This window comes from Hypomesus nipponensis, chromosome 14 (assembly GCF_054491055.1).
Source record: "Hypomesus nipponensis isolate SF chromosome 14, ASM5449105v1, whole genome shotgun sequence".
NCBI lineage: Eukaryota > Metazoa > Chordata > Actinopteri > Osmeriformes > Osmeridae > Hypomesus > Hypomesus nipponensis.
Window position 1 is genome coordinate 10847570 of NC_140374.1, and position 26013 is coordinate 10873582.

General features: G+C 41.3%; 1 protein-coding gene across 1 annotated transcript; it reads right to left on the reverse strand.

Annotated features, from left to right (window-relative positions):
- Positions 1–445: 445 nt before the first annotated feature.
- Positions 446–24725, reverse strand: fkbp16 (FKBP prolyl isomerase 16). The gene is made up of 8 exons (XM_084672639.1): positions 24242–24725; positions 23761–23930; positions 23371–23459; positions 3817–4034; positions 2531–2712; positions 2263–2340; positions 1036–1173; positions 446–912 (listed from the first exon to the last, which is right to left on the reverse strand). Exons 1-8 carry the CDS (start codon positions 24708–24710, stop codon positions 826–828), a joined length of 1431 nt encoding a protein of 476 aa, XP_084528765.1. The 5' UTR covers positions 24711–24725; the 3' UTR covers positions 446–825.
- Positions 24726–26013: the final 1288 nt, after the last annotated feature.

Here is a 26013-nt window from a genome sequence, read left to right on the forward strand (position 1 = left end):
TAGGAAACTAACGCGGTCACACAAACAGAGATTCCTGGCATTATTAGACAGATGAAACCATTTTGTTAAGCCAAATCTTTTTTCTTCTTTTATCTCTTTATATCTTCATCAGCAAGAGGACATTTTTGATGAAAAATATACATCTGGGTTGGGTTAGTATGATGTTTTTTTTTTTTTTTTTTTTACATCAGTACAGTAGTAAAGCATGTGAGCTACATTACGTAAGGCTATAAGGTTTGATGGCATAGCCATGGATGAGTTGAAGTTATGCATGATGTTAATGTGTGATTTTGATTTTGAAAGACTTCCACCTGGTATCCCCCCCCACCCCCACACATACAGACACAATAGTTTTTCTTCCTCCAGAAACCAATTTATCCTATCCAACCATTACACCAATCAAGACCCCCAGAAACATTCATAATAAGATCACACATAGAGACACTTTCCTCATGTCACTACATTTCATTAACAGATAATCCCATTGCCTGTTGTGAACTCACACACAAATGTAGTTATGACCATATGTAAATATCAACACAAATGTTTTATAATGATGCATTTTTTTTCATTTCCGGTGTGATAGAAATTGCAAAGAGAAGGAAACTGCATCGATTTTCAGGTGAAGCGCCATTGTTCTACAAAGTAATTAAACACAATCTGTGGTGCATATGTCAATGCAGAAGCTGAATGTTAGGGTGACCTTTAAGACAGTATTTGTCATAGTTCAATGCACTATCTCAAATTCTCCACAGTAGATAGTTCACTTCCATTTAGTATTCATGAGCTGGCCTCGTAGATGATAGCACTTTTGTAGAGAGGACGTCAGTTCCTTGCAGTCAGAACCACTGACGTCACTAAACTGCCCAAGGCCACCATCAGAGCTCCAAGCAGGAACTTCCATGAAATTCCCTGAAACACCAAGTGTCGCATTTATCAAAAACAGTCAAATCTTTGTTTCTTTTTTTCTTTTACCTGAATAAAACTCAGTTAGATAAACATTTCACCATCTGTGAAATGTACTCAATGGCTTACAGGTGGTTTCTTTTTAGAGGGAGTCAGAAATGGTGCAATATTTTCTCCAAGCATCTGGGCAGGTTTAGCTTTCCACTTCTGAGAATCATTTCCTCCTGATTGCCTTTTAACTAATTTTGACAGTTCAACATGGATGGCCTGTGACAGGGAGAAAAAAAGAGATAATTTCAACAATACAGCCTTGTTGCAAGTTGTACTACAAGAGTTATCCAGCAGATGACAGCCTAAATCAAAGAAGATTCAAAAATTAGGAAGTCAAGCTGTTTATATTTTGGCAAAGTTTTCAAACTTTGATTGGTATCCAAATTGTAACTAATGTTGTCTTCTGGTTAGTGCTAATACATCTATGCAAGAAATACTGTTTAACCTATTTTATTGTATCTACCAGTCATGTTATTGAAATTAATAAATACAGCACTCAAGTTTTTAAACTCCATTATTCCATTCCCATTTTAGTTTTGTCTTGACAAGGCACATTCACCACTGTGGCAATGTGGCAACTCGTCAAGTTGATTTGAGGAAAATCTTCTTTCAGAGTAAGTTTCAATTCTGAATTTTCAAGACTGTAAGTAGCAGACTTTGGTTTAAATATGAATTTATCATGGTGACATAATGGCATTATTTAGGAATACTGATAAACAGATCATTGATATGGGATAACTTGCTCTGATTTAACTTAACAAGGATTCAAGTTTGGCTGTATGGCATACTTTTTTTTGTGTGTGTGTGTCATTTGACTCAAGACCAACTCTCAAATGAGTGTAGGATCTGTTAGAGTGCACTACCCATAAGAGCAAGACGGGACAGGTTCCCATTGTAGTGAAGTAACACAATGGTCTACAGAAAGTCCTGTCCTGCGTCTAGGCTCTAGTCTGTTTTCATGGCATTGCTGTAGTCAACATTGAATGATCTAATAAAACAACTTACATCCAAAATGCTTCCAAGGTGTTTGTCTTTGGTTTGATCTGAGCAGCTCTGTGAATATTTTCAGCCAGCCAGGGTTTGACAATGTTGTGAGTAAATACAGGTGAACATGAAGGCAGCCATGATTCACTCGTGAATTAGGCTTCTGGCAGGCTGGCAGGTCTGAATTGTAATTATTGTGAGAGACTCTTTGTGAAATAACCCTTGATCTGTGTGCGGGGGATGGATTTCACTAACAGGACACAGGAAGGTGCAGGTGATGACAGAACATACATGCCCTCCAAGTAAGGCTGTATATCTCACCTTGGTGGACGGCTCCAGTTTCAAAGCCTTCTTCAGTGTCTCCATTGCCTCCTGATACTCCCCCTTGTCTGACAGAAGCTGCAAGCACAGATCAATACCCTCTAAATATCCCCCTTCATTTGTTTAATAGCAAGAAAACACTCACTTGAATCTATTTAGATTCAAAATACTTTTCAAACTAGTAAAAACAGATTTTAAATCTCGCTGTAATTCTATGAACTGTAGACTTTTCATATAAATAGTTGTATTTTTGCCTCATGTCCCTCACCTTCCCCGTCCTAAAAAGGGCTTTAACGTTGCTTGGGTCGAGGAACAGAACATCCCGACTGGTGTGCAGTGCCTCATCGTACTGCTCCAGTTTCAGCTGGGCAGCTGCCAAGTTGTTGAGACACTTCACCCGGTAGTCCTGCACCTCCTCCTCTTCTTCCACGACTACAGCATTGTCACCGTCTGCAGGGAAACAGGGCCACACAGACTCTTACACCTGGCTCATTGTCACATTGTCATGTACTGTATATTTCCTGTCAGCCTGTCTCTCTTGGTATCAGGGGTAAATTCTATTCACACTAAAGACCTGAGAGGAGGAGAGAATGACTATTTGATGTAGGCACATCTGTCTATTTGTTTACCCCTGTTATAAAATCCACTGTCACCCTCATTGTGGAAGTGCTGACTCACACTGAGATGAGAGCCGAAAGTCTGCCTGTTATGACCCACACCAGAAGTGAGAGTTATTAGTCTGAGATGTGTGAGAGATGGTCGTTAACAGATTCATGTTAGGTGGGGATTATGGGCAAGGAGCAGCTATTTAGGGCTTTTTAGAATATCTTTGAAACTGTAGATCCCACATGAAGTTCATGGTAATGCCATCATGATGCAAAGATCCAAGTCTGTACGTCTGTGAGCTGAACAGTAAATCACTTTGAGGGAAACAATACTATAGAACAGAGTTAATAGAATTCTAACTGTACTGTCCATCTTAAAACATATTTTAAAACAACAATTGGGATATGGATTGATCTTTCAGTCCACTTTCATTTGCTTTTTTTCAAATGTGCAAGATTTTGTTGGATTGAATACAGTCCCTGCCTAAGTGCTGTAGTGAATTCAACCATTGCCTCCATCCTCATTGATACATTTCAAAACACCCCATGCTCCTCTCCTCATTGACTAATTTAGCTCAAATGATTCTCTTGGGTCCACCCAGCCTTTCCAGCAATTAAAGTGATTAAGTACATAGAAAAAAACATGAACGTTGATTAGGTTTGTTAATCATAAACCATTTCAGAAACATTTCTCATGACAGTCACCTCCGCTGAATGTGGCTCTGCATTATAAGGCTGTAATTAGTGCAGTGATGGACTAGCTGAAAGCAAAGAGGAGACTATCATGTAATTTAGCATTGGAAATGTGGAAATGGTCTTTCTGAAGCATGTTATCACGACAAGTGGATGTGTGCACCAATCCTGATGTGTGTGTATGCATGTGTGCGTGTGCATCGCCACACGTCTAGGGGAGTATTAGTACTGAATGTTTGTGAAACTACAGGCTTACCCCTGGTGCGTGTGGTGAGCATATCAAGAGCCATGCAGTAGGCCCTTGCAGCCATGCTGTACTCCTCCCTCTGGAAGTGAAAGTTCCCTCGCTCACGCTTCTGGTTGCCGATGCGGATACGGTCAGGGATGGGAAGAGTCACAGGATCTGGCTTGTCTCTGATGTCCAGGAGCTGCAGCTGGTACAGGAGAGGTGCCCAAGTTGGAATATCAGGCTCCCTGTCAAACACAAACACACACACTCATCACTGGACAACATGGACAACCTAAAACAACAGAGAAGGATCACCTAATCGCCCTAAAAAACATTTCACTCCATTTCACTTCACATTGCTGCATGCTTTGTCACGTTTACTTTTGAAGTTTAGCACACATAGGTTTGAATTAATTCACAGAACAGGGGTCTCATTTATAAAACTGTGCGTAGGATTCTTACTAAAAGTGTACTTACGCCCAAAAGCCTAAAATGGCGTACAGACACACAAATTCAGATTTATAAAACCGTGCGTACGCACACCTGTACGCAATGTTCCCTTTACAAATCACAGATTACCCACAAGTGTGCGTACGTGAATCAGCATTGTACCCCGCCCTGAACACGCCCATTTTTAACCATAAATAGTCAATGCAAAGCACCTCATGAATGCTAATCTAGTATCTCATCATGACCCTGGCATACGATTGTTCTTTACGGTGAATCATAGCGCATGACAACTTCTCAGACACTGTTAGCCTATTGGTGGAGCCCAAAAACTCTGAAAATGTGGTGGCCGGTAGATCACCAATTTAAAAAAAAACTGTGCGAGTGGCGTCAACTGCGGCAGTGATACTGCGAGTCGAGATACAATTTGAAAACAAAAGCGTTTTGTTATGAACAGTAATCTATTAAAGTCTGGACTGATAACGAGGACTTAGAGTGTAGCAATTGCACGGGAGCTTGACGACTGTATTTTTGACATATGAGGATATTTGCACAGTATTAAATAAATATATTTAGTTATACACTAATACTACCTCCCTCACCTCCCTGGTGAGGTGTTCCGGGCACGTCCCACTGGGAAGAGGCCCCGGGGAAGACCCAGGACACGCTGGAGGGACTATGTCTCTCGGCTGGCCTGGGAACGCCTCGGGGTCCCCCAGGAAGAGCTGGTGGAAGTGGCCGGGGAGAGGGAAGTCTAGGCCTCCCTGCTTAGGTCGCTGCCCCCGCGACCCGATCCCCGGACAAGCGGTAGCTAGATGATGGATGGATGGAGTTATACACTGTGTTCTCCAGTTATCTAAAGGTAGGATATGTGATGTTATCCTGTATTCCATGCAGTCGGGGAATCTCCCCCTCCTGAACTCCCGTAGTGGACAATCTGATGGTGAGGAAGCGCTGAATTTTTATTTAAAATTTGAGTTGGATTGTACAAGGTGTTTATGGAACAAGAATCACTCAGTACAAGCGCAAATAACACTGCTGGATGTAATCTTCATGATAATCATTAAATTGAATGAAAAAAACGTGTGTGAGGAAAATAAAATATATAAATATTACGAGTAATGTTCTTCCCACATTCAATTTCTGCGGTCGACTACAGTAGGTCATCTGCGTCGCCAATTCCAACTGTTTTCAAAATGTGCGTAGGCCTACGGGAGGGTCAGAGTTTGCGTGGAGGACCGCACATTCTCTCGTCAAGTTTGTTTTTTATAAATCACAACCTTTGCGTGGAAAGTGGCGTACGCACATTTTCAGCCCCGTTTTGTGCGTACGCAAGCTTTATAAATGAGACCCCTGGTCAGTGGATTTATGAACTTGTGAGATATTCTAATGGCTCTACACATGCAAGGAATTGAAAGCGATGAACCATCACCTGTGTGTGTCTTATAGAAGGACTGTTTGTTTTGTTCAAAATCATCTGGTCCCAGTGAACACATGAATCACATGGTGCATTATGAGTTACTGTGGGGCAACCCTGATGCCAGATTGTGATGGTGTTAAGAGAGAGACGGTAAGGAAGAAAAAGAGCATGTGTGTGAGACATAAAACAAGAGAGAGAAAGCAGATATAGATAAATAATCACACACCAAAAAATTCATCCCCACAAAGCAGAGAGCCAGAACCAGAGCAGAAGATAAACACAGTTGTCATTGCAAGGTCTTCCTTGCTTGTGGTGCAAGGCGATCTCTCTGTGTGGTGTGTCAGATCATGAATGATTTAAACTTGGTGCATCAACGACACATTTTATGTCTGTCCAGGAGATTTAGTATACCTCCAGCAGCCTCTGTGAAGCTGTGTCACCAGGTGGGATCAGGTTACCCTTTCACCTATCCTCTCAGAGGACAACATCCGGTCTCATGAGATGAGCCGAGAGCCCAGATGGGCCTGGTAAGGTGAGCTGGATCCTTTAGTTTGGGACTAGAGGAAGTAGGGGCATTCAGAGATACTTATCATTCTAGGTCATAGATGGATACATAGAGAACACATTTGTGTAGATGCATTACTATTGTAACACCCATTGAAATTGTTTAGGTTTAGTCTGCATTTTGAGCACAGTCATGCTGATATAAGTCTGGTTATGGTTCTAAGCAATTGATCATAGATACAAATGTGAAATTAAATAAAAACAGTTTTTTTTTCGCTGCATTTTCCTACTTAGTCCACATACAGAAATGGATTAGAAGGAAAAAAGGTTGCTGAGGTGATTTTAGATTACAGTGGACAGTGAAAAAGCAATGATACTGAATACTGATACTGACTAACTGAATTTTCTAACCGTAAAATAGTGTTAAATCAGTTTTCCACTCCAGCTTCCTCTTGCTCAATGTCACTATGTTTCACAATAATGTGAAAGGCTGTGTTTCATAACATGGGGTCATATTAAATCATTGAGTTGGAGGGTTAGAGTATCAAGATGTTGATCTACAGGGCTCCTATTGGAGTGAACTAACAGTTGATAACACCAGGAGCTGGTTGACTGTGTGTGACTGAGGAGAGAATAACACAAGGTGGAGGAAACACCAATAAGACTGGTTGTCCGTTGAACCAGAACATTCCCTTCATATATGTGACCTTAATTGATCTGTACTACAGATTAATTAAATTGTCTTTATCTTTTTCACCACAGACATAGTTATGTAATAAAAACATAACCCTGCCCAGTGGTGTCTGGTCCCAGTATGTTCACACAACAGTAACATTTGCCAGTTCTTGAAAACATTTTTGTCATCGATTTATTTTTTAAAGGGGTCATTGATCCGAACCGAATTTACCATGTGACAGTTGAATACCGACAGTTCAGTGGGTTAAATGGACATACAGTGAACCCCAAAGTCCATTGACACCTCTTTCCTATGCAAATCTCACAATTAAAAAATGTAGCTGTAAAACGGTAGGTTTAGAAAAAACCTACAGTTCGACCCTCAATTTGCTCGAACCATTTCACAGAGGACAGTTTTGGCTCAGTTTTGGACAGTAATGGGGCCCCTTTCACTAGACTGTAGGCATGTAAACTATAGTTTAGTTTGCTAACGCAAGAGCATAGGTAGAATATGTGATGATTTAGTTTATTGGCAATGGGGCTAACACCTTATTTCATGTTCCTGACTGTGTTTCGTTCTAATAAATAACCCGTACATGTAAATCTACAATTCACGATGCATGTTTGTCCAGATCTTTGTCAGGTTGTTTTTTATCTAGCTAACTGAAGCTTAGTTGAATCACAATATAGTTTGGTTGCTAAGCTGTAACGTTCTACCCACCTAAGTCAATCCAGTTTGCTTTGACAACAGAAGTGAAAACAACTAACGTAATCATTTCAAATGATATCTAGTCAATCTGTTGAAAACAGTGTTGTGTAGACACAATAATTTTCAGCTTCACTCGTTGTAAACCAACCAATCAGCGCGCAGCTCATCTATATATTCACGAGCATACCATAAAAGGAGAAAACCTAGCGTTTTTCCTGGGAAAATTGCAGAGGATGTATCAGGGGGCATAGAACAGCACCCGGGCCATTTTTAGCCCAACCAATGTTACATACCCTATTCGGAGACCTTAAGGAACAGTGTGAAATACCCAAAAAACCCAGTCAATCACCCCTTTAATGCTGGGATTCCCACTCTCTGCTGCTATCAAAAGTGTGGCACATGCCAAAAGACTTTATAAAGGATAAGATGACACATCAGTCTGCCAAATCTTCTTTACAATTATAACAGCTTCATTCCAACATAATCCAAGTTTTCAAAAAAAATAAAAATAATGATCTGCAGGACAGGTGACAATAACACTGAATATTTACAGTATTAGGTTCTGTAATATAGTCACAAAGAGAGGACTACATAGAGGTGTAAAGTCTCAACAGTGAGTCATTGAAATACAGACCCTCTTACCATTATTATATTGGAAGTGCCCTTGTTCCATGCTCTCTGAATAGTAATAGTAATACAACCACTTGGTTGATGGATGAGTCATTTTTTTTTTATCCATGCAAGTAGTTTCCCCTTTGCTACTATGAACAGATGCAGCACATCAAAGGAAAACAAGAATGCAGTCACAGACATATCAAAAACATGTAACTAAATACACATATTAATACACGTAGGCACACACAAATGTGCATGAGACACACTAACACACTGTATGATCAGTGATTTAAGTAAAATAATAACCTAATAGACCATTTTAATTGGTTTTAATATTCAACAGTTGTAGTAAGTTTTCCTTTTAAAGGTGCTGTTTGCCATATGGCTCCTGGAGTATATGAATCACTTCTCTTCATTCTTATTTTGAAAAATCCATATCCAATCCTTCTAATCCATCCTTTTGTGTCAAATTGACCCAAAACCATGGACAGCAATAAACCTGAAGCAATAAATCATCTCATTCAAACACAAAAAGTGGCATTTAAGTCATGTCAAATGTAATCAGAAAAACACAGCTTGTTGAATTATCTGTAAGGTTTTCAGTGTCAGCCAGGACACCAGTAATTAGCACCAAAGCGGTCTGCCATGGCATGGAACTCTGTGAACGAGCCCCCAGGGTCTGATTAGCCCAGAGTAGAAACACAGGCTGGTCAGCGAGACAAACTCATCTACCAGTATATCCCCATCTCTAGCCTCCTAATGAAATGTGATCTTGGAACCCTAGCTTGGGTTAACATCGTAAGACTCTGTCTCTAAGGGCAGCATGGTTCACTGCTTCCTATGCTTAGAGACATCTGCATTTAACCCTGAATAAGTACTAATTTAGTTAAATGTAACCACTTTTATTGGGAGTCCAGAGAAATGGCTGCTTACTTCAGATGTGCCGATAATTTTAAGACGTGAGGTGTTAGAATTCATTGTACAATACAACTGGTTGTGTCTCACCATATAACTCTTAAGAAACATTATAGGCTCAATATTGTGGTACATTTTCCTAAGGGAAGTATGCAGATTGTACCCAGTTACAAGCATGTGAGAGTGATTCAACGTTCAGAACTCGATTTAATTAGTTGTTACTCAAATCAGCTATCTTAGGAGACACACAAATGGTTAGAAATCCAATCAATGGTCAAAGTTTATTCTTATTTTGGTATTCCTTTGTAACAGGGCAAAATGTTGTTGAAACGACATTAATAGGTGTGTGGTTATAAAAAATGATTACCTATTCTCTCCACCATTCAGAACTGAATACTTGATTGTGAAGAGGTGGCTAACACACTGGCTAGAGCACTATTGTCAAGTCACTCAAGATTTGTTATGGGAATAAGGATTAGCCTAAGGCTAGAAGCTAACAGTAACTCCAATTCTAGTTTCACTCATCAAGTAGCACAGGACTCACCCTGTAGGTCACCGTCTAGCCCTGGGAAGGGTGGGGGTGGAGCCGAGGGAAGAGGATGGTTTAGAGACCCAAGACAAGCACAAGCTGAGACAGCCAGTCTGAAAGCGGTAACTGTCAGAGGCATGAAGGCTACACAGCAAGGGATTCTCATCAGGACAGGGTCTAGCTGGTCCATTTACGGAAATGATCATGAGTATGTCTTGAAACACAGTTACAGTTAAATACTTTACCATTGTGCCTGCAAAATGTATGCAGTCCTTTGTATACAGTCTTGCACATACCCATGGAACCTACTCCACACAACCGACAACGTCACTGTGTTCCAGTACTCTACACTAGCTACAATATCATTGTGTTCTAGCCCTCATATAAAGACTGTTTCCCCTTTCTCCTTCATATTACCTCACAGGGTACACAAACCTATAACTAATCAGTTCAAGTCGTGCATAGCTGCAATGCAAACTTCTCCGTCACTCTTTAAGATGCTGACTGCAAATGATTTAGTCACATTGTTATCTGTCAGACAGGCACCTTGTGAATGAATGAGGGAAAAATACTTGGCTCTGGCTGATGTCAGACACCTAATTTTATCTAAGACACCTTGTCTTAAATGTCGAGAATTTCCAGTAATTATCTAGTCATGGTTGCTATGGAGATAACCTCCCTTAGTAATTTATAAACACTGTAAATAAACATTTAGAACAGCTTGTTTAGAAAATTAAATGCTAACAACAGAGTAATAATAATACGTGTTAAATCCAACACCTAAAAGTGTTGGATTTATGATTAGTTTGTTATCTAAAATATGGTGATAAACAGATCAATTGGATTGGTCGCTGGCGTTTATTTTGGTATGGCTTCTGATCCAGAATAGGATGGACAAAACACAAAAACAAGCTCACAAAGGAGCTTAAGTCTAATCCTGCTCTCAGTGAAACGTCACAGCTGTTTTTTTCCCCTCTCCTGCCTCAGTAGTTCATTTACTGCACACCAACCGACTATTACTGTCCATAATCCAGGAAATGTCTGGCTCTAACTCTGTCAGCCACCTCTCAGTGAGCCACTGTTTTCCTGTGTGTTTACGACACAGTTTGTTTTTATTTGCTCAGCTAGCAAATCCAATGAGGGAGAAAACCAGCAGGGATCAAGGAAAGGTTCTGCCTAATGCTCGGGGGTAGAGCTCTTCAAAAGTCCTCATATAATCTGAAGCAGGCCTCTTCAGCCTGTTAAAATGAATCCAGTCTCAGCCTGGGGCCTATCAGCAGTGGTTGTACTAGATTTTATAGGTAGTTATTTCTGCTGGTCCTCTCACTGAGGCAGAGGGAGGCTAAACCACAACTACATCATGCCCCTTTGGTCTGGGGTTTGAAAAGGACATGGGTGAACTGAAGTCAGTGTGACAACACAGGACTATTTTGAGATATGAAACTGATCTGTGGGTGTGTCTCAAACCAGTGATTAAAACTAAGTGCTGTGATGCAATGTTTTGGTCTCAAAGCCTTGCTTTCATCCCCTGGGTTAGGATTCAGTTCTCTAGTCCTAAAAAGCCCAAATTAATGTTGTACTCTGGTTGTGCTATGATAATGTTTACAGGTTTTCCATTGTGATACACTAGCTTAGATGTTGTAGATGACAGCCACCTTTGACAAATATTTTAGACTGCATCAGAGACAAAGCTCACCAGTGATGGAACAAAAGTTGAACAGCAAAGTTTAAAATGCGGTCGCTGCTTGAACACCACTAGGGAAGATTTGCTGAGGTTGTGATGTGTTGTGCCTTCACTGCATGTTAGGCAAACAAAACAAATTAAACAGCAGATGTGCAGTATTGAAGCTAAACAGTACATGTAGCATACATTTAATTCTGGAAGGCTCATGTCAACAATCAGTGATTTGGGGCTAGATAGATGCAGTGGTTTGTGTGTTGTCAGGCAGGAGGTCCACTTTCATCCCCAGAGACTGGATATTTGGTCCAGCAGATTCCTCAGTGAGCTAAATGATTAAAGTCAACAGGACTGACAGCTCTGCTCTCTCAGACAAAGTCTACATTTGTACAGCTTTACATTTTACAGGTTTCAACTTCAAATCTCCTTAAGCCTAAAAACCAAGAAGCAAAAGAGCAGAGGTATTTGAATGTGAAATACTATTACGTTATTGTTACATTTCAATGTATTTGCAGTTTCATTATTGGATTTGCAATTATTTCTTATTCTAATGTTGTCTCAATTAATGTGGTCATGTGGTCTCAACTAACAAAACGAGGTACTACTGCTATCAACCAATAATTACTATGAATATAAACATGTCTTGTATTATTATTGCATTTTGTGATGCATTTCATATTTTGAATACTTTAGATGGGTGATGAGAGTGATTAATTGAATGGATGTTACAGTAATGAATGAAAATATATCTCCATATCATATTAATTAAATTTATCTTAGTTACATCTTTCACTAACCAACTATTTATACATTTACATATTCATTACCTCAGAAATCAAAATATTGAAATGTTCAGTGCAATTCAATCTTGCATGTGTGACATTCTGCAAATGAAATAAATGTCATAGTGTTCATCAAAATATTATTTATTTTCTTTCAAACTGTGAATCCTCATTGCTGAATAAAACATAGATAAGAACCACAAAGAAAATGGCGATCAAAGAAATGTCACCATTCCTGGAATATCAGTTTTGTGTATTGAACGCATAACCAGTAGTCAAATGGAGTTGTACCATGGAATTTGCCATCTGTGACTAATGAACACCTGAAATATTTTCATCTACAGTTTTACTTGAAAGTTCAAGCAAAATATAAGAATATGCTCTTGAATGGGCTAACTCACACTATGGCAGTCCAGTTTATTTGACATCTCATCAAAACCTCCCAACTAAAATATCTGTTCAGTTAGTTTGGATTCAGTGTTTAGTTAGCTAGATATGCACAACCTGGTCCAAACACTGATAAGGCCTGTTCTGTGCGTGCCTGTTACCAGCAGGTGCTCTGTGTATCTTGCTGGTCAGCCACTCTGGTGTTGCACACCCACCTGCAGCTTTAATGAGGCAGCCGTATATAGGGTTGTCATGGTGGAGCGCCACACATCTGGACGGTTTAATCTAGCCATCCTGTTAGCATGGGCCCGTGAACCTCCCATCATGTTGTCGTCCCCCCCCCCCCCCAGCCCAACCCCCTCTGACGAGAGTGGCAGAGACACTCGCTAGACTGAGGAAGGACTTGACTTGACCGGTGCCGGCGGCAATGATACGGGGTCACAGTCCTCACAAGGCCTGCTCTGCAGCTGCTGTAGTCAATTAGCAGGAATGTTTGGACCGCTGCACTGATGACCGAAACCACTGAAAACAGTGCCACACTCTCTATACTGTATCAAATAACTAGAATGAAACAATGAACTGACTGGAAACTTGACCAATAACCGGTATAAGGATGTTTGGCATGGATTCATTAACAAACTTCATTTTGCAACCAGTCATTAAAGGTAGTGTGAGGCTGGTACTGGTCGTGAACAGGAGATACATAGAGCACATTTTAAAGCTGTGTGAACACTGAGTCCTGTGATGGACTGCTGTGCTGATGCAAACGGCAGATGACGGACTGATGACGTCCATTAGAGATGAGTCACCACTCCTCGTCTCCACTGACGGAGCGCCCTCCCCCCATGGCAATGTCTCTTTGCCTCTCTCCTGCCTGACCACACTGACACAGACAGACAGTAAGTTCACAGTCCATGGTCTATTCTCTGCACGTATACTCTAGCAGTGGTATGCTTTGCTATGCAACCCTGGCACTGTGTGTGATACATTCAACATGCTAGCTCTTAGATACAAACCTAAAGGTCAGTGCTAAACCGTCAGAGCCACTATATTTAGCTCTGTGTGTGTGTGTGTGTGTGCCTGAAGTGTGATTGTACGTGTGTGTGGCGCCGACATGCTCCTCCTCTCGTTCTAACAACAGCTGGCCTTCCACTTTCCCATCTGCTTCCATTATGGCTGGTGTGACAAACAGAAAAAGTAATATACTGTGGTTGTGTTTATGAGTCGCCCAGCAACTGCGTTGTGGCTATCACAAAAGGTAAGGTCGAGGTTAGATTGTCTGAGGGGTAGATTCTCGATAATTTGATAACCTTGCCTCCAATCCTGGGAGCATAGTAAGAGCTAAGCTGTGTGGACTTGAAGAGGAGCAGGGTGGCCCCAATTCTGAACGTGCCCCAGAAACACCTCCTGTGCGTGGAGAATAACAGTCTGGATTGAAAGCAGCTATGAATACACACACATGGGAGAACCAGGTCTCCTGTTACAGACTGGAGCTTTTTACAAGTCTCCATGGATTTCACTCCATGAATTTCACTTGAATGGCTGGATAGTGTTCAGAATACATTCACTCAGAAGGAAGATTATTGTATGGCTATGATTACTTATTTTACCAGTTTGACTAGGCAAGTACTGTCTGGCATCTTTGAGATTCAATAGATTGCAAATATATTGGGTGGAAAAAAGAGATTCAGATTGCAATTTACATTTAGACCTATTTAGACCATACAGGGTGTACCACAAGATCCATTATCTCCCCGGAAACCGAAGCACGTCTGGGATCATGACAAACATTCTTGTCCCATCTTGTCCGGAAAGAACTCTAGGTTTCTGTAGAAGGTTCTGGTTTGATCCTGGAGCCTCTAGTGTTCCTCCATTCTCTGCCATGTACTGCTAATCCCCCCTTCTCTCATTGGCTTTATGCTGTGCACAGCAGGCGTGGAGGCCGTGTGGCTGTGTGTGACCGAGGTGAGAGAGGAGTAGATGGGAGCAGGTAGGATTGATTAGAGCTGGAGTGTCAGCTCATGTGGGCTCCACTGTCTGTCCCTACAGTCTGCATGTCATGGTCTGAATGCTGCGCCACAATGTGGCCCCTTGTGGAGGAAGCATGGTGTCTCTGTGAGGACAATGGATCCATAGGGAGCTGTTGATGACCTACATTGGAAAGGTCCCTTCTTTTCTTTCAGCCTTGGTACAAACAACTTTGTTGTGATTCAGTGAACAGTCCATCACAGACAAGCAAAGCACAAAGTTGCAAACTGGGATATTGAAAGGAGGGGAAAGCTGAGTGAAGAGGGTGGGTTTGTACACTCACATGTCTGACAGGATCTCCTGAAGTATATGTTTTACCTGGACCCCATCCAAACCAGAGTAATGTTTAAATGCATTTGGGCAATGGAAACATGTTAGTAAGGATTTGCTGTAGTATAACTACTCATTATACCATGGTCTGGGTGAATACTAGATTCTGATTGGCTGCAGGGGTGTCCATAATCGGGTGATAATGGACACCTACTGCGTCATTGCAGCAAAACACGGTGTCTTTTCACCGTTCTAAATTATTCCGCTGTCTACATAGGAGCCTGTACAAAGTATCTGAAATAAGTAAACATAACAACAGTGAAAGACTTTAACAAGCTAATTTGTATTTACAACAATGAGTGACTTCACTATTTATTTTAACCTATTTGAAAAATGTAACTTTTCAGAATGTAGTGTGTCAATGTAACGTAACCGCTCATCTCACATTCCATCCGCTATTCACCTCGCTAGTCAATCTACTGCAGAGTGCAGACAGGCTACGGCCAAAACGACAGTAGCAGCAACTCGACAAATGGCCGATTATTTTCTTCTTAAAAATCTAGATTTTATTTGGGGACAATGACATGGCTCGATAGCTGGCTAGTCTTGTTGTTAAACATACTGTCAAATTATAATCACTGTTTGGAGAAAATGTCAACATTGATGCGATCATCTATCCATTTGCTATTCAACTCGCTCCACAAGCTGCGGCCGTACTGTAGCCTAGTATGCTACTAGTATACGGCCTTTACTTAAGTTTCGTGAAAATCTTACTATTGATTTTGGGACAGTGACAAGGCTGGTTAGCTAGCAAATTTCCTTGTCAAACATACTGTAAAATTGTATTTACTCTTTGTCAACCGTACACGATGTTATTGCCTTTGAATCCTGCTAGCATAACGTTAGCTTTTGGGCTAATAGGTCAGGCAAAGGAAAGCCGGTGGTGTTGGTTCTCTGAGCTGAGCGGACTAGAAATATCAGAGTTGGCTAACGTTGAAAAACGTTAGATTTCTATTGCAAAACGCCTTAAAACATAAATTAATGTTTGTTTAAAAAAATCGTTGGCAAGTGACCATGGTATAAGCGGGATAATGCCCTTCGAGGTGTCCAATATCACCTGATAATGGACTCCGCGTAAGCAACCGTCTGACGCGCACGCCTCCGCATCGTCCATTATCAGATAATATTGGACACCTCGTCGGGCATAAGGTATCCCGCCGCTCAAGAGCGCCCGGTCCAATACAAGCTCTTCTCCTGTCTGGCCCCCCAATGGTGGAATCAACTCCCCACCTCCATTAGGGATACTGACTATTAGGGATACTGAAGCGCACTTGTTACGGGAGTACAACGGCACTTCGGAATGATTGGCTGGACCGGATGTTAGTATCCCCCAGGATCACAATGACTCTTATTGAGAGACTTGTTGCTCTTGTTGGTTTGTTATAACTGTATCCACAGGCACACTCTTGAGGTTCTTGCTGTTTAATTGAAACTTCTAACTACATGCTGTTATTGTTCTTCCCTTTGGGACTTCTTTGGTTTTACAATGTATTCTTCATGTTTGGCTACCCGCACTGTTTACATTTACATTTAGCAGACGCTCTTATCCAGAGCCACTTACAGTAAGTACAGGGACATTCCTCCCGAGGTAAGTAGGGTGAAGTGCCTTGCCCAAGGACACAAAATCATTTTGCGCGGCCAGGAATCAAACCGCCAACCTTCAGATTACTAGCCTGATTCCCTTACCGCTCAGCCACCTGACTCCGCAGGGGCTATCTTGATCTTATGATCACTGACCTATGCACTTTTGTAAAAATCTCTCTTGGAAGTCGCTTTGGATAAAAGCGTCTGCAAAATGCATACATGTAAATGCAACTAGAGAGAGTACAATTTCTGGGGAAATTGTAGGGTGTGCTTGCACATTACATTTTACAACTGATATATCTGTATATTTTATATAAAAATGCATAGCCTACTTATTATTTATAAAGATTACATAGATTTTAAAGCATAGCAATCATTGTCAGTAACAAGGCAAAATGCAATATAGCCCTGCTGTGTGGAGAAGACTGTTCTAGACTGTCTTGGTAGCAATTGCGTTGGTTGAATTCGATTCAACGTTACTTCCGTTGTACGGTCTAGGCTGAAATGAATTATGTTCATGAACCGATTGAAGTTTAGGCTGTGACAATGGAGTTCAGGTTAGTAGTCACTTGTCAGATAGTTTCACCTATTGAAAGACTTTTGATTTAAGTAAGGGTAGTGCCAAACATGTGCTGCCATTTGACTTCCTACGTAGGCTACTGTAAACAGCTGTGGAGATGTTTTTTTTAGCTACTAGACTATGCTACAGTAGCTACAGCGTTGCAGTGAGCTACACTGGTTTGATACCACAGGTAATGATAATTTCACCAACAAATCGTTTACTTGTAATCTAATGTCATAATAAATCCCACAACGAAAATGTAATTGTGAGGAATGTTTATTATAACGATTGAAAACAGATGCATCATAGACCACTGTAGTATGTGTTGACCGGGCAACAGAGGCTAATATCATAATGCTAATGCTTCAGTGAAATAGTAGACTACTGTTTCCGAAAGTAGATGTAACTACTTCCTTATATCAGCTTATATTGTACATTACACTTAAAGTAAAATGAGTAAATAGTTATCACCCTGGCCTATTTGCTTGTGGCGTTTCTGCAGCTCCCTTGCAATAAAGCAGTTAGCCTAGCTATCTCCCAGAAACGAGCTGCTAAACTAATGTTCTGCAAGAGGTAGTCACGCGATATTTTGTGACGTTAGTGACGTCAGTAGCGTCTGTGACTGTGCCTAGCAAGTTAGCCACCGTTAGCTTCACTTTTGCCAAAAAAACTTAATTAAAACCTAAACTGTGCAACGGAACATAAATCCCAATAGAACCAACGCAATCGCGACCAAGACGAACCTTTTGACATCAACGTTGTCTATGTAGTCCAAATATTGACTGAGCCTTAGGGGCGCGAAAATAAACAATAATAAATAATAATATATATGTGAGATAACAATGGTTTGTGCTCGCCGAAGGCAAGCACACCCCAATTACAAAGCGTTCAACTCATTATTTTTATGTACACAGATGTCGACATCATGTGAGCTACATTTAAATCCATCTCCTTGAAAGTACACTAAGTATTTACTCTGATACTCACTTTACTGAAAATATACTGCACTACTCTTTTTACAACACACAAAGGTCTAATTACATACAAAAGCTTCAGTCTGGGTGATTCATTGCTCCTGTAAAAATCTTCTGACTGCTAACTTTCCAAAAAAAAAAATCAGAAGTCGACGAGTTTAAGGCAGGATCATATTACAGAAAAGCCTGTGTTGATTGGAGAGATAAGCAGAGCTTGCTGGCAGTGAGGGATGAAGGTAAACATCCAAAGATTAGATGAAGCACATGCACAGGTCAACTACACAGCCTGAACACTGCTGAATATAACCATGGTTAAGCAAGACTACATAAGCACTTGTAAACATCTCACAGATGTGTGTTTGGGTCACAGCTGCTAACTGATAGGACGGAGGCACTGCTGACCTGAGGGCTATGAACGCTGCCTGAAAATCAGTAGATCTTTTCTGATGTGTTCTTTAATTGTTTGTTTTTTTTGGCAAACGCCTGATTCATGAGGGCTGGGTGGGGCTTCTAGACAGTTGTCGCCAGAAAACCAGGAAAACAAAACAGTCCAAAACTTACACCTTCAAGTCACGTGATTCACGTGAGTTCAACTGAAGGTTTGCTGAAGTGTAAGCACAAGTAAAACCTTCCGCAAAACCCCAGTGACACGTGAAAAAGTCCTTACCTACTCCTTACTACAGGTCATTACTCCTAAAAGCCATCTGTTATCTCGTTACTGTGTGTGGAACTGTCACAAGTGATTATGTCTCATCCTGTGGAGGATGTTTGGTTGAAGGATATTGCTCTTATTGATCATGCTTTGCTCAGTGGTCTCTAATACTTTTGACCTGGATGTTTCTGTTCTAAATATGACTGAGAGAAGGTCATTCCACACAGAGAGCCCTACCACACACGCATCACACTCACTCGCTGTGACTCACACACTCCTTGAACACTGACTCATGCTAACACATACATTACACACATGCACACATACATTCACTTGCACAAGTACACACACACTCTACAGTCCTGGTGTAGATTCCAAATCAAAATCTGACCTGCAAAAAGCAGAAGCACTGTGCGTCATCATATTCCCTCCACTGTGTTGATTCACAAGTCAATGTCAACACTCACAATGCTGTACTATTACTCATCCTCACATATCTCATTCATCACATATGAGAGTTCACACCCTAGAGTACCCGGAAAGAGTACTGATGTTTGGTTTGTGACTGTCTATTCTCATGGTTCTCTGCTTTAGGAATGGCACTGTAATGTTAAATAGCCACATTCTCTGTTCAGTATGGGTGTGTGAGTGAAGCAGCAGATACTCTAACAATTACAAGTCTGTTCAACTGTCTACACTAAGGTACCCCTCAAGCACATTCTCTAGGAAGTTGAAAGGTGCTGCTGGCTCCTTACCCAGTATTTACAGTGCAGTGAGCACTCTGAGTAAACATAAAATGTTCTGCAGAATTTCGACCTAGCTTCATCGTTAACAAGTTGGGCATGCAATGTGTGAGGGAAATGTTTAGAAAGCTAACAAACTAATCAATGTAAAGCAACCTTTTTTACAGTTAATATTGTTCGACATACATAAACATGACATCAATACAGTCAATCACTACCGCCTAGATGTAAGATAAATTCTTGCCCTTCCAGATGACCCTGCCTGGCCAGTGGGATGTGTTGTCATTTTCAGGCTTGAATACTCACTAGGCACAGTTCACCTGGGGGTAATGCGTGAGAGACTACCCCTCCCCATGTCAAACATGTTTGCTTTTCACAACTGTGAAATCTGATTGTGATGACAAGTTGCCTATCTCATGTATATAGCTATTCAAATGTAATAACTATGGTTGGGGTTATCACTGTGTCTGAGTGTTGAAAATATAAACAGTATTAATCAACATGTGATTCTCGTGTTACGCTTCAGTTGCAGGTTGGCTCCAGGTTTCCTTTTGCCTCAGGACTAGATAGTTATTGTCTTGGTGATGGTTCATAAACACAGAAGCAAACTCCTAAGCACGCTCTACTAGTATAACTATCTCTGCCAAGAATATAATTTCAGCAAAAAACATATACTAAAGTGCCAAATGGCACTGTTATGCCACTTTCTTTTGAAATCTACCGTCTTGAAAATAAAGCAACTTAATACATAGAACTTAATGGCATTGAAGCGGTTGTAGATAGCGTGGGTTAAACAGGAAGGTTGTCAAACGTTACCTCACCCAGGCAAAAGCACAACAGCTGTCAGAGGCATGTGTTTATGTTGTTGAGTTTGGGTTTGTAAGTAAGGAAGAGAGCTAGACTCCTCAGTCTCCCATTGGCTTTCATGGTGTTGCCATCAGATCAGAGCAGAGAGACACATTTGGACTCCAGTCATTTCTGATTAGGTTCTGTTGACTGACGGGATCCAGTCTGGGCCCTTTCCCAGAAATACTTTGACCCCATTCCAGAAGGACACAAGTCTGGGGGCAACATGACTGTGTCAGAGACAAAAAGGTTGATGGAGGCTTCTCGTTAATGCATTTCTGCATGACTCATTAGCACCCAAACTGGCAACTGAAACGTCACGGTTCTTATACTTGATTTACGCCAAATCATCTCATCAGCCTGTCTGCAACGATCAGTCAGGTAAAAGGTTGCTGGCGAAGGACTTTTACAGGGTTTTCATTGGACATGTCCTGATATATAAAACCAACATGGCTCCTGTCCCATCCAGTATGTTATGAGTATGATGTACCAGTAGCAATCACACACTGTGTGCATACCATCCCAGTAAAATACTCTGCACAGATAAATAGCTTTGAAGAGCCCTTACCTGACATGGTAGCACTGTCTCCAACAGGCACCCGACAGTGTCTAATCAATATATCGACAGAGAATGGGAAGACTAATGATATTTTCCTTCCCTGTCTTTCTGTCATTTTACAGCTTAGACACACTGTGACTTACCCATTCCTCTAGAAAATCTAACCAAAGAGCCAGTGCTACACAATATTTTTCAAACATTTTCTAAGAGGGACACTGCTACAGCGGCTATTTATTTACCTTGTTTGTAACATAGCTCTTCCTGTCCTTCAACTTCTTCTACCTGGATTAATTCATCTGTTTTACCTACCAGATTTGTATACCAACAAATCTGCCTCATTATGAGAAGAATCATCCATACATAAATATCTTAACATCTTTCAACTTTCAACATCAAATTCGACATCTCTCTAATAATGGCAGGAATCTCTGTGTGTGTGTGTGTGTACAAATTAGAATGGGTTTAGTTTCCCATGATCAGCTCAAGAACCGGGCACTTTGCAAAGTTCATATTCGGCATGTGTCCTCTTTATAATCCAATGGAGTGCGGTTCCGCGATTGATATTGTTTGGATAAGCATTTCAACATAAACTAATGAAAAAATACTAATTAGCCTTCAGTTTGGCTTTCTCTGTTCGCGTCCCCGCCCCTTAAGTCTGATTGGTCCTCTGTTCTGCAGTGAGCTTCCTATGAATATCTCGAGAGCCGGGCTATGTTAATATTTTGCAAGTGTCCTCTGCATACTTCATATTTTGCGGTGTTGAACTAATGCGATTAACAAAAGCATTCGCAATTAAATGAAACTAAGCATAATAAGAAAAATAAAGAAATTCTGTTTTGTTATTTAGAATCGATTCACATTTACAACTGATAAGCATCTGCTTTCAAAAGGACTGGCGAGCTAACATAACGACAATATAAAGTGGATATTCTTTCAGTATAGATCAGTGAATTTTGTTTCATAAATGTATGTTTACTGATGTCAAAACTGCCTGCACATTGCAAATGTATGTAGCGCTGTATGTTGAATTAGGCCTACAATTATGACAACTGGCTCAACCATTGTGCATGCAATGACTTCTGTTATGAACTAAAAGTTTAGATGTTTGTGGTGGTAAGACAATTCAACAGAGAACCAATAGAGTACATTTTTATCAACATAACATAAGCAATTTATAATGTAGAAAACAGCAGAAAACTAAGGCTACATAGTTATTTGTATGAATGTAGGCCACCACAGCATTGGCAATTTGACTAGAATAGATATGGAGGTTGAACAAGTATTTCAGAGATGACAGAGAATTTCAATTGTGATTTGAGAAATATAGGTACCAAAGCCACTGAGTCATCACCAGCTGCATCAGGGGCACTGTACTATCAATAATTCCAGAAATCTGTGTCACCGATATCATAGCGGGCACTGTGCCCAATATGTAATTCCAGGAATCTGTGAGTGTGTGCCACCAATTTTATCATGGGCACTATGCACTATAGAAGTAATATAAGAAATCTGTATTTGTGTGTTACACTGACATTTAATCACCGACTGCATCACAGGCACTGTGCACTAGTCTAATCAATTCTACAGACAAAATACCTACAGCAGCCTCAGACTTTTTATCTATGTGAAAGGAAACTAAGAACTCTGTCACAACACTTCAGGAGTCTGGCAAGATGCCAAGGATGTCTATCGTGAGGCTTAAGGACTTAATTTGACCACACTGTACACAACCTTAATCAGGAACATCCAAACAATCATTAACCAAGCTCCTGCCTGTCTCCTGTTCTTTTGCTGTGCTCTCTCTGCGAAAGACACATTTAACAGCCTCTCTAGACCCATTTCTAGAGCTCCAGAAACTCAATACAAACAAGACCTCACACAAGGACCACACATGGGAGAGGCCAAGATGAACACACACTCCATCCATGCCAGGCCCTGGAAGAGGACAGGAGACCACACAGAGACCCGACATGTATAAAGCAGGGACACTGTTGCTACTGGACAGTAAACCATTCCTGAATATAAACCGTGACACTGGGAGTTTTTTTTTACATTGTTTACAACAGCATGCGTTCAGATTATGTGACCTCGCCATTGAAGTTAACCACAATGATCCGTGGTTTGCTGACATCATCAAGATATATCTGAAAACCAATCTCATTTATTTCTCATCGGATGCAAGTAGTTCTGTGATTTTGAGTGAGCCTGACAGGTATCACTATACACAAGCCTTCTATAATGGCAGAGCCTCATTATTGCAGGCTAGGTTTTAGAGGCAGGCCAGTGGCTGTAACTTGAGTGGGGTCCTCCCTCAGGAAGGCTAGCAGGGTCGAGGCCTCTGGCCGTCTATGAATGCTGTTTGGGAGGATGGCCATCTGCTCCTCTTTATGGTTCATTAGCTAGGCACAGGCAGGCTGCCCTCACATCAACAGGTACAATAAGGCCAGGCTCCTCATTGGGATCAGAAACGTCACATTACTATTGACAGATGATGACAAATGGTTAAATCTGTGTTTCAATTTTACACTAGAAACCAAGAGGCAGTTGTGTGTCTTCCTGCATGGGTCACTTGCTAATCTCTCGCACTGGAAAGGGTTGTTGTCATGCTGTTGTGGAGAACAGCCTTGTTTCCAATATCTTACCTTCCGAGAAGTCCATAGGCGTACTGAGAATCTGACAGCAGCAGTGCAATCTCCCCTCTCTGCATGGAAATGGAACACTCTTCCAGGGCCTAGGGGTGACAAAGCACTGGGTCATGTGGGTGTTGCTCAGTCTTTCGTTTAGGTTTTAACCAGACATGGTTTTTATTGATCACTCTGCTATTCTAGCTGTCAATAGTCAGTGCAGTGTTCTATGAAATAGTTTGCTGACACTGCCTCTGAAGTTTTCCTTCATATTCAATAATTAGCCTATGACTTAATCAAGAACGATTGATAAAATATGAATGCTTAATAGGATAATTTGATTACACCATGGGGGTGTTCCTGCCTAAATTAACCTGCCTTTGATCTGTATTGAAATAATGTTTCTACCTGGTTGACATCTCCCTCTCCTATGATGAAGACCAGCTTGCTGTCCTTCTCCACCATAGTCCTGTCTTCCAGCACGCCCTGCATTTTGACAGTGACCTCATGACCCCAGTCGGGGTGAGGGGCCTGCTTGGGGGCAGACTGCAGCACCTTCTTCCTCAACAGCCGGTCATCTGGGAAAGGGAGGGCCGGTCGAGGGGGGTCAGGAAGGGGAATGGGGGTTAATCTGCTTGCTGTTCATCAACAGGCGCTCAAAGCTGAGGCTGCCACGACAAGACGGCACAACATGCGTTATTAAGCCAGGTGGCCGCGCTCAGAATCTGTCACACGCTGTTGTTTGTTAAAACAGCTTAATAAGCTTTGAGAATGTATTCACTTCATTTAGGCATGGCGGAAGAAGATGTCATGTGTTCAGATGTTAGTCTCACAAGTCACTAAGTGAATTACATATGTGCTACACAGTACATGAAGCGTGTAGACATACCTGTGATATCTTCCCAGTCCTCTGCCATGAACAGTTCCTCAAAGCTGGAGGACGTCCACTGTTCCAGCTCATAGTCTGGAAAGAAACTCTCCTCTAAGGTTGCCCTCTCCTCCACCATCTCTGCTTCAGCCGGTTCCAGAAACCGGACTGTCTTCCCAAAACTGTTTGTCTTCCTGAGCTTCCTCTCATGCTCACGTCTGGTATCTTCACTTGTCTCCTCAGGATTGGAGAGGGGTGTTATTGTCGTGACCTTGCCCTCTAGTCCTTGGCTGTCTGTTTGGACCTCCTCAAATCCGGAAGAATGTTTGTCTTCTTGTCGAGGATGGGACAGCTCCTTCTCACCCTGGTTGTCCTTGTCTTCAGATCCAGAGCAATCCTCCTCCCTTAACCCTGGATCCACCACATGCTCTGTGGGCTCTCTAAGACTCGGCTCTGGTTCCATGTCACCGGAGGGAGCCACGGACAACATGGGTGGAATCTTCCCGGAGGGATGATCCTCCAGCCTGCTTCTCTCCATGACACCGGGCTATTCAGAAGGAGTGGGGAGAAAACACTCCTTGGGTCTAGTTACAATGGAATATCACTTCCATCCATCTGAAGCGTCACTAGCTCTTACAGAAGTCCTGGATCCACAAACTTTTACTGAATGCTACTCAAAATTCGTCCAGAACCACAATAATCCCTACTGCACTAGTTGTGTTAAAGAGAAGTGTTCCTATATCCAAGTAAGCTATAGAGATGCAGTTTCACCTTGACTACCACCCAGTCCTGCTGCTCTGCTACTTGGCCTACATATTCCAGAGATGTTGAAGCAACACGAAATGACCAATGTAAAGAAACGGTGCTGCACAACGAAGCCCTCTCAGTCAGCAGGTTTGTGGGACGGTAATCTGTGGGATTAGAAGAGCAAAATCTAATCTGCCAGAACGTCTGTAAGCTTCTTAATGACTTCATTGCGCTGCCCTATAATGCTGTTTCCACGAATACAGTCGACCAATAAGATCTCAAGTGAAGTCTCTAACTCAAGTTAGTCTTCTTCTGGAGTTTGATACCTTATTTTCACTTTTTAGGAACCCAAGTGTTCAACAGAAGGTATAAAGTTTATACTACAGCCAGAATAACCCGATAACCTTTATGTGGTTGGGTGCTAGATTACTGAGTTTAGTGGATTTCTCTTACTATTACTAATTAGCAGCAATATGTGCACTTCATGTCACTGATTCAATCCTCTTACATTTCAAGAGAAATCAATATCAAACTGTAAAATTTGCAATGCATAGAAGACTACTGTAATAATCTAACAGGATCTCTGAATAATACAAAGCAAACAGGTTATTCAAGACTTTTGTGCCAGGCAAGCCATTGAGCAACAAATTCAAGATTAGACAGGCCTCAGTTCTCGTGTCAGCATTCTATCTTATCTATACCTTCTTGGTAGTAACAACGAATTTAAACAAGTACTGTACGTCTCAAAAAACGACTGTAGTTTACAAAAGTTCACAACGCTCACACAGAAAACAAAACCTTTGTGTGTATTACCTTTTTGTTTCTTGTCATGTGGGGACAATATATAATCTAATGATTAAACATTCAAACTGTCTTTCCTGAGACTCAAACTAAAATCAATTTTTTACACACTGAAGGGACAAAGCAAATTGCACTGAAAAAGGATTCCATCAACCAATATGAAGTCCAACTCCATGTAATTTGGTCACCAAATGCTGAGGCTATAATGTGAGCTATGCTACTACCCCAAGCAGACCAGTAATGAT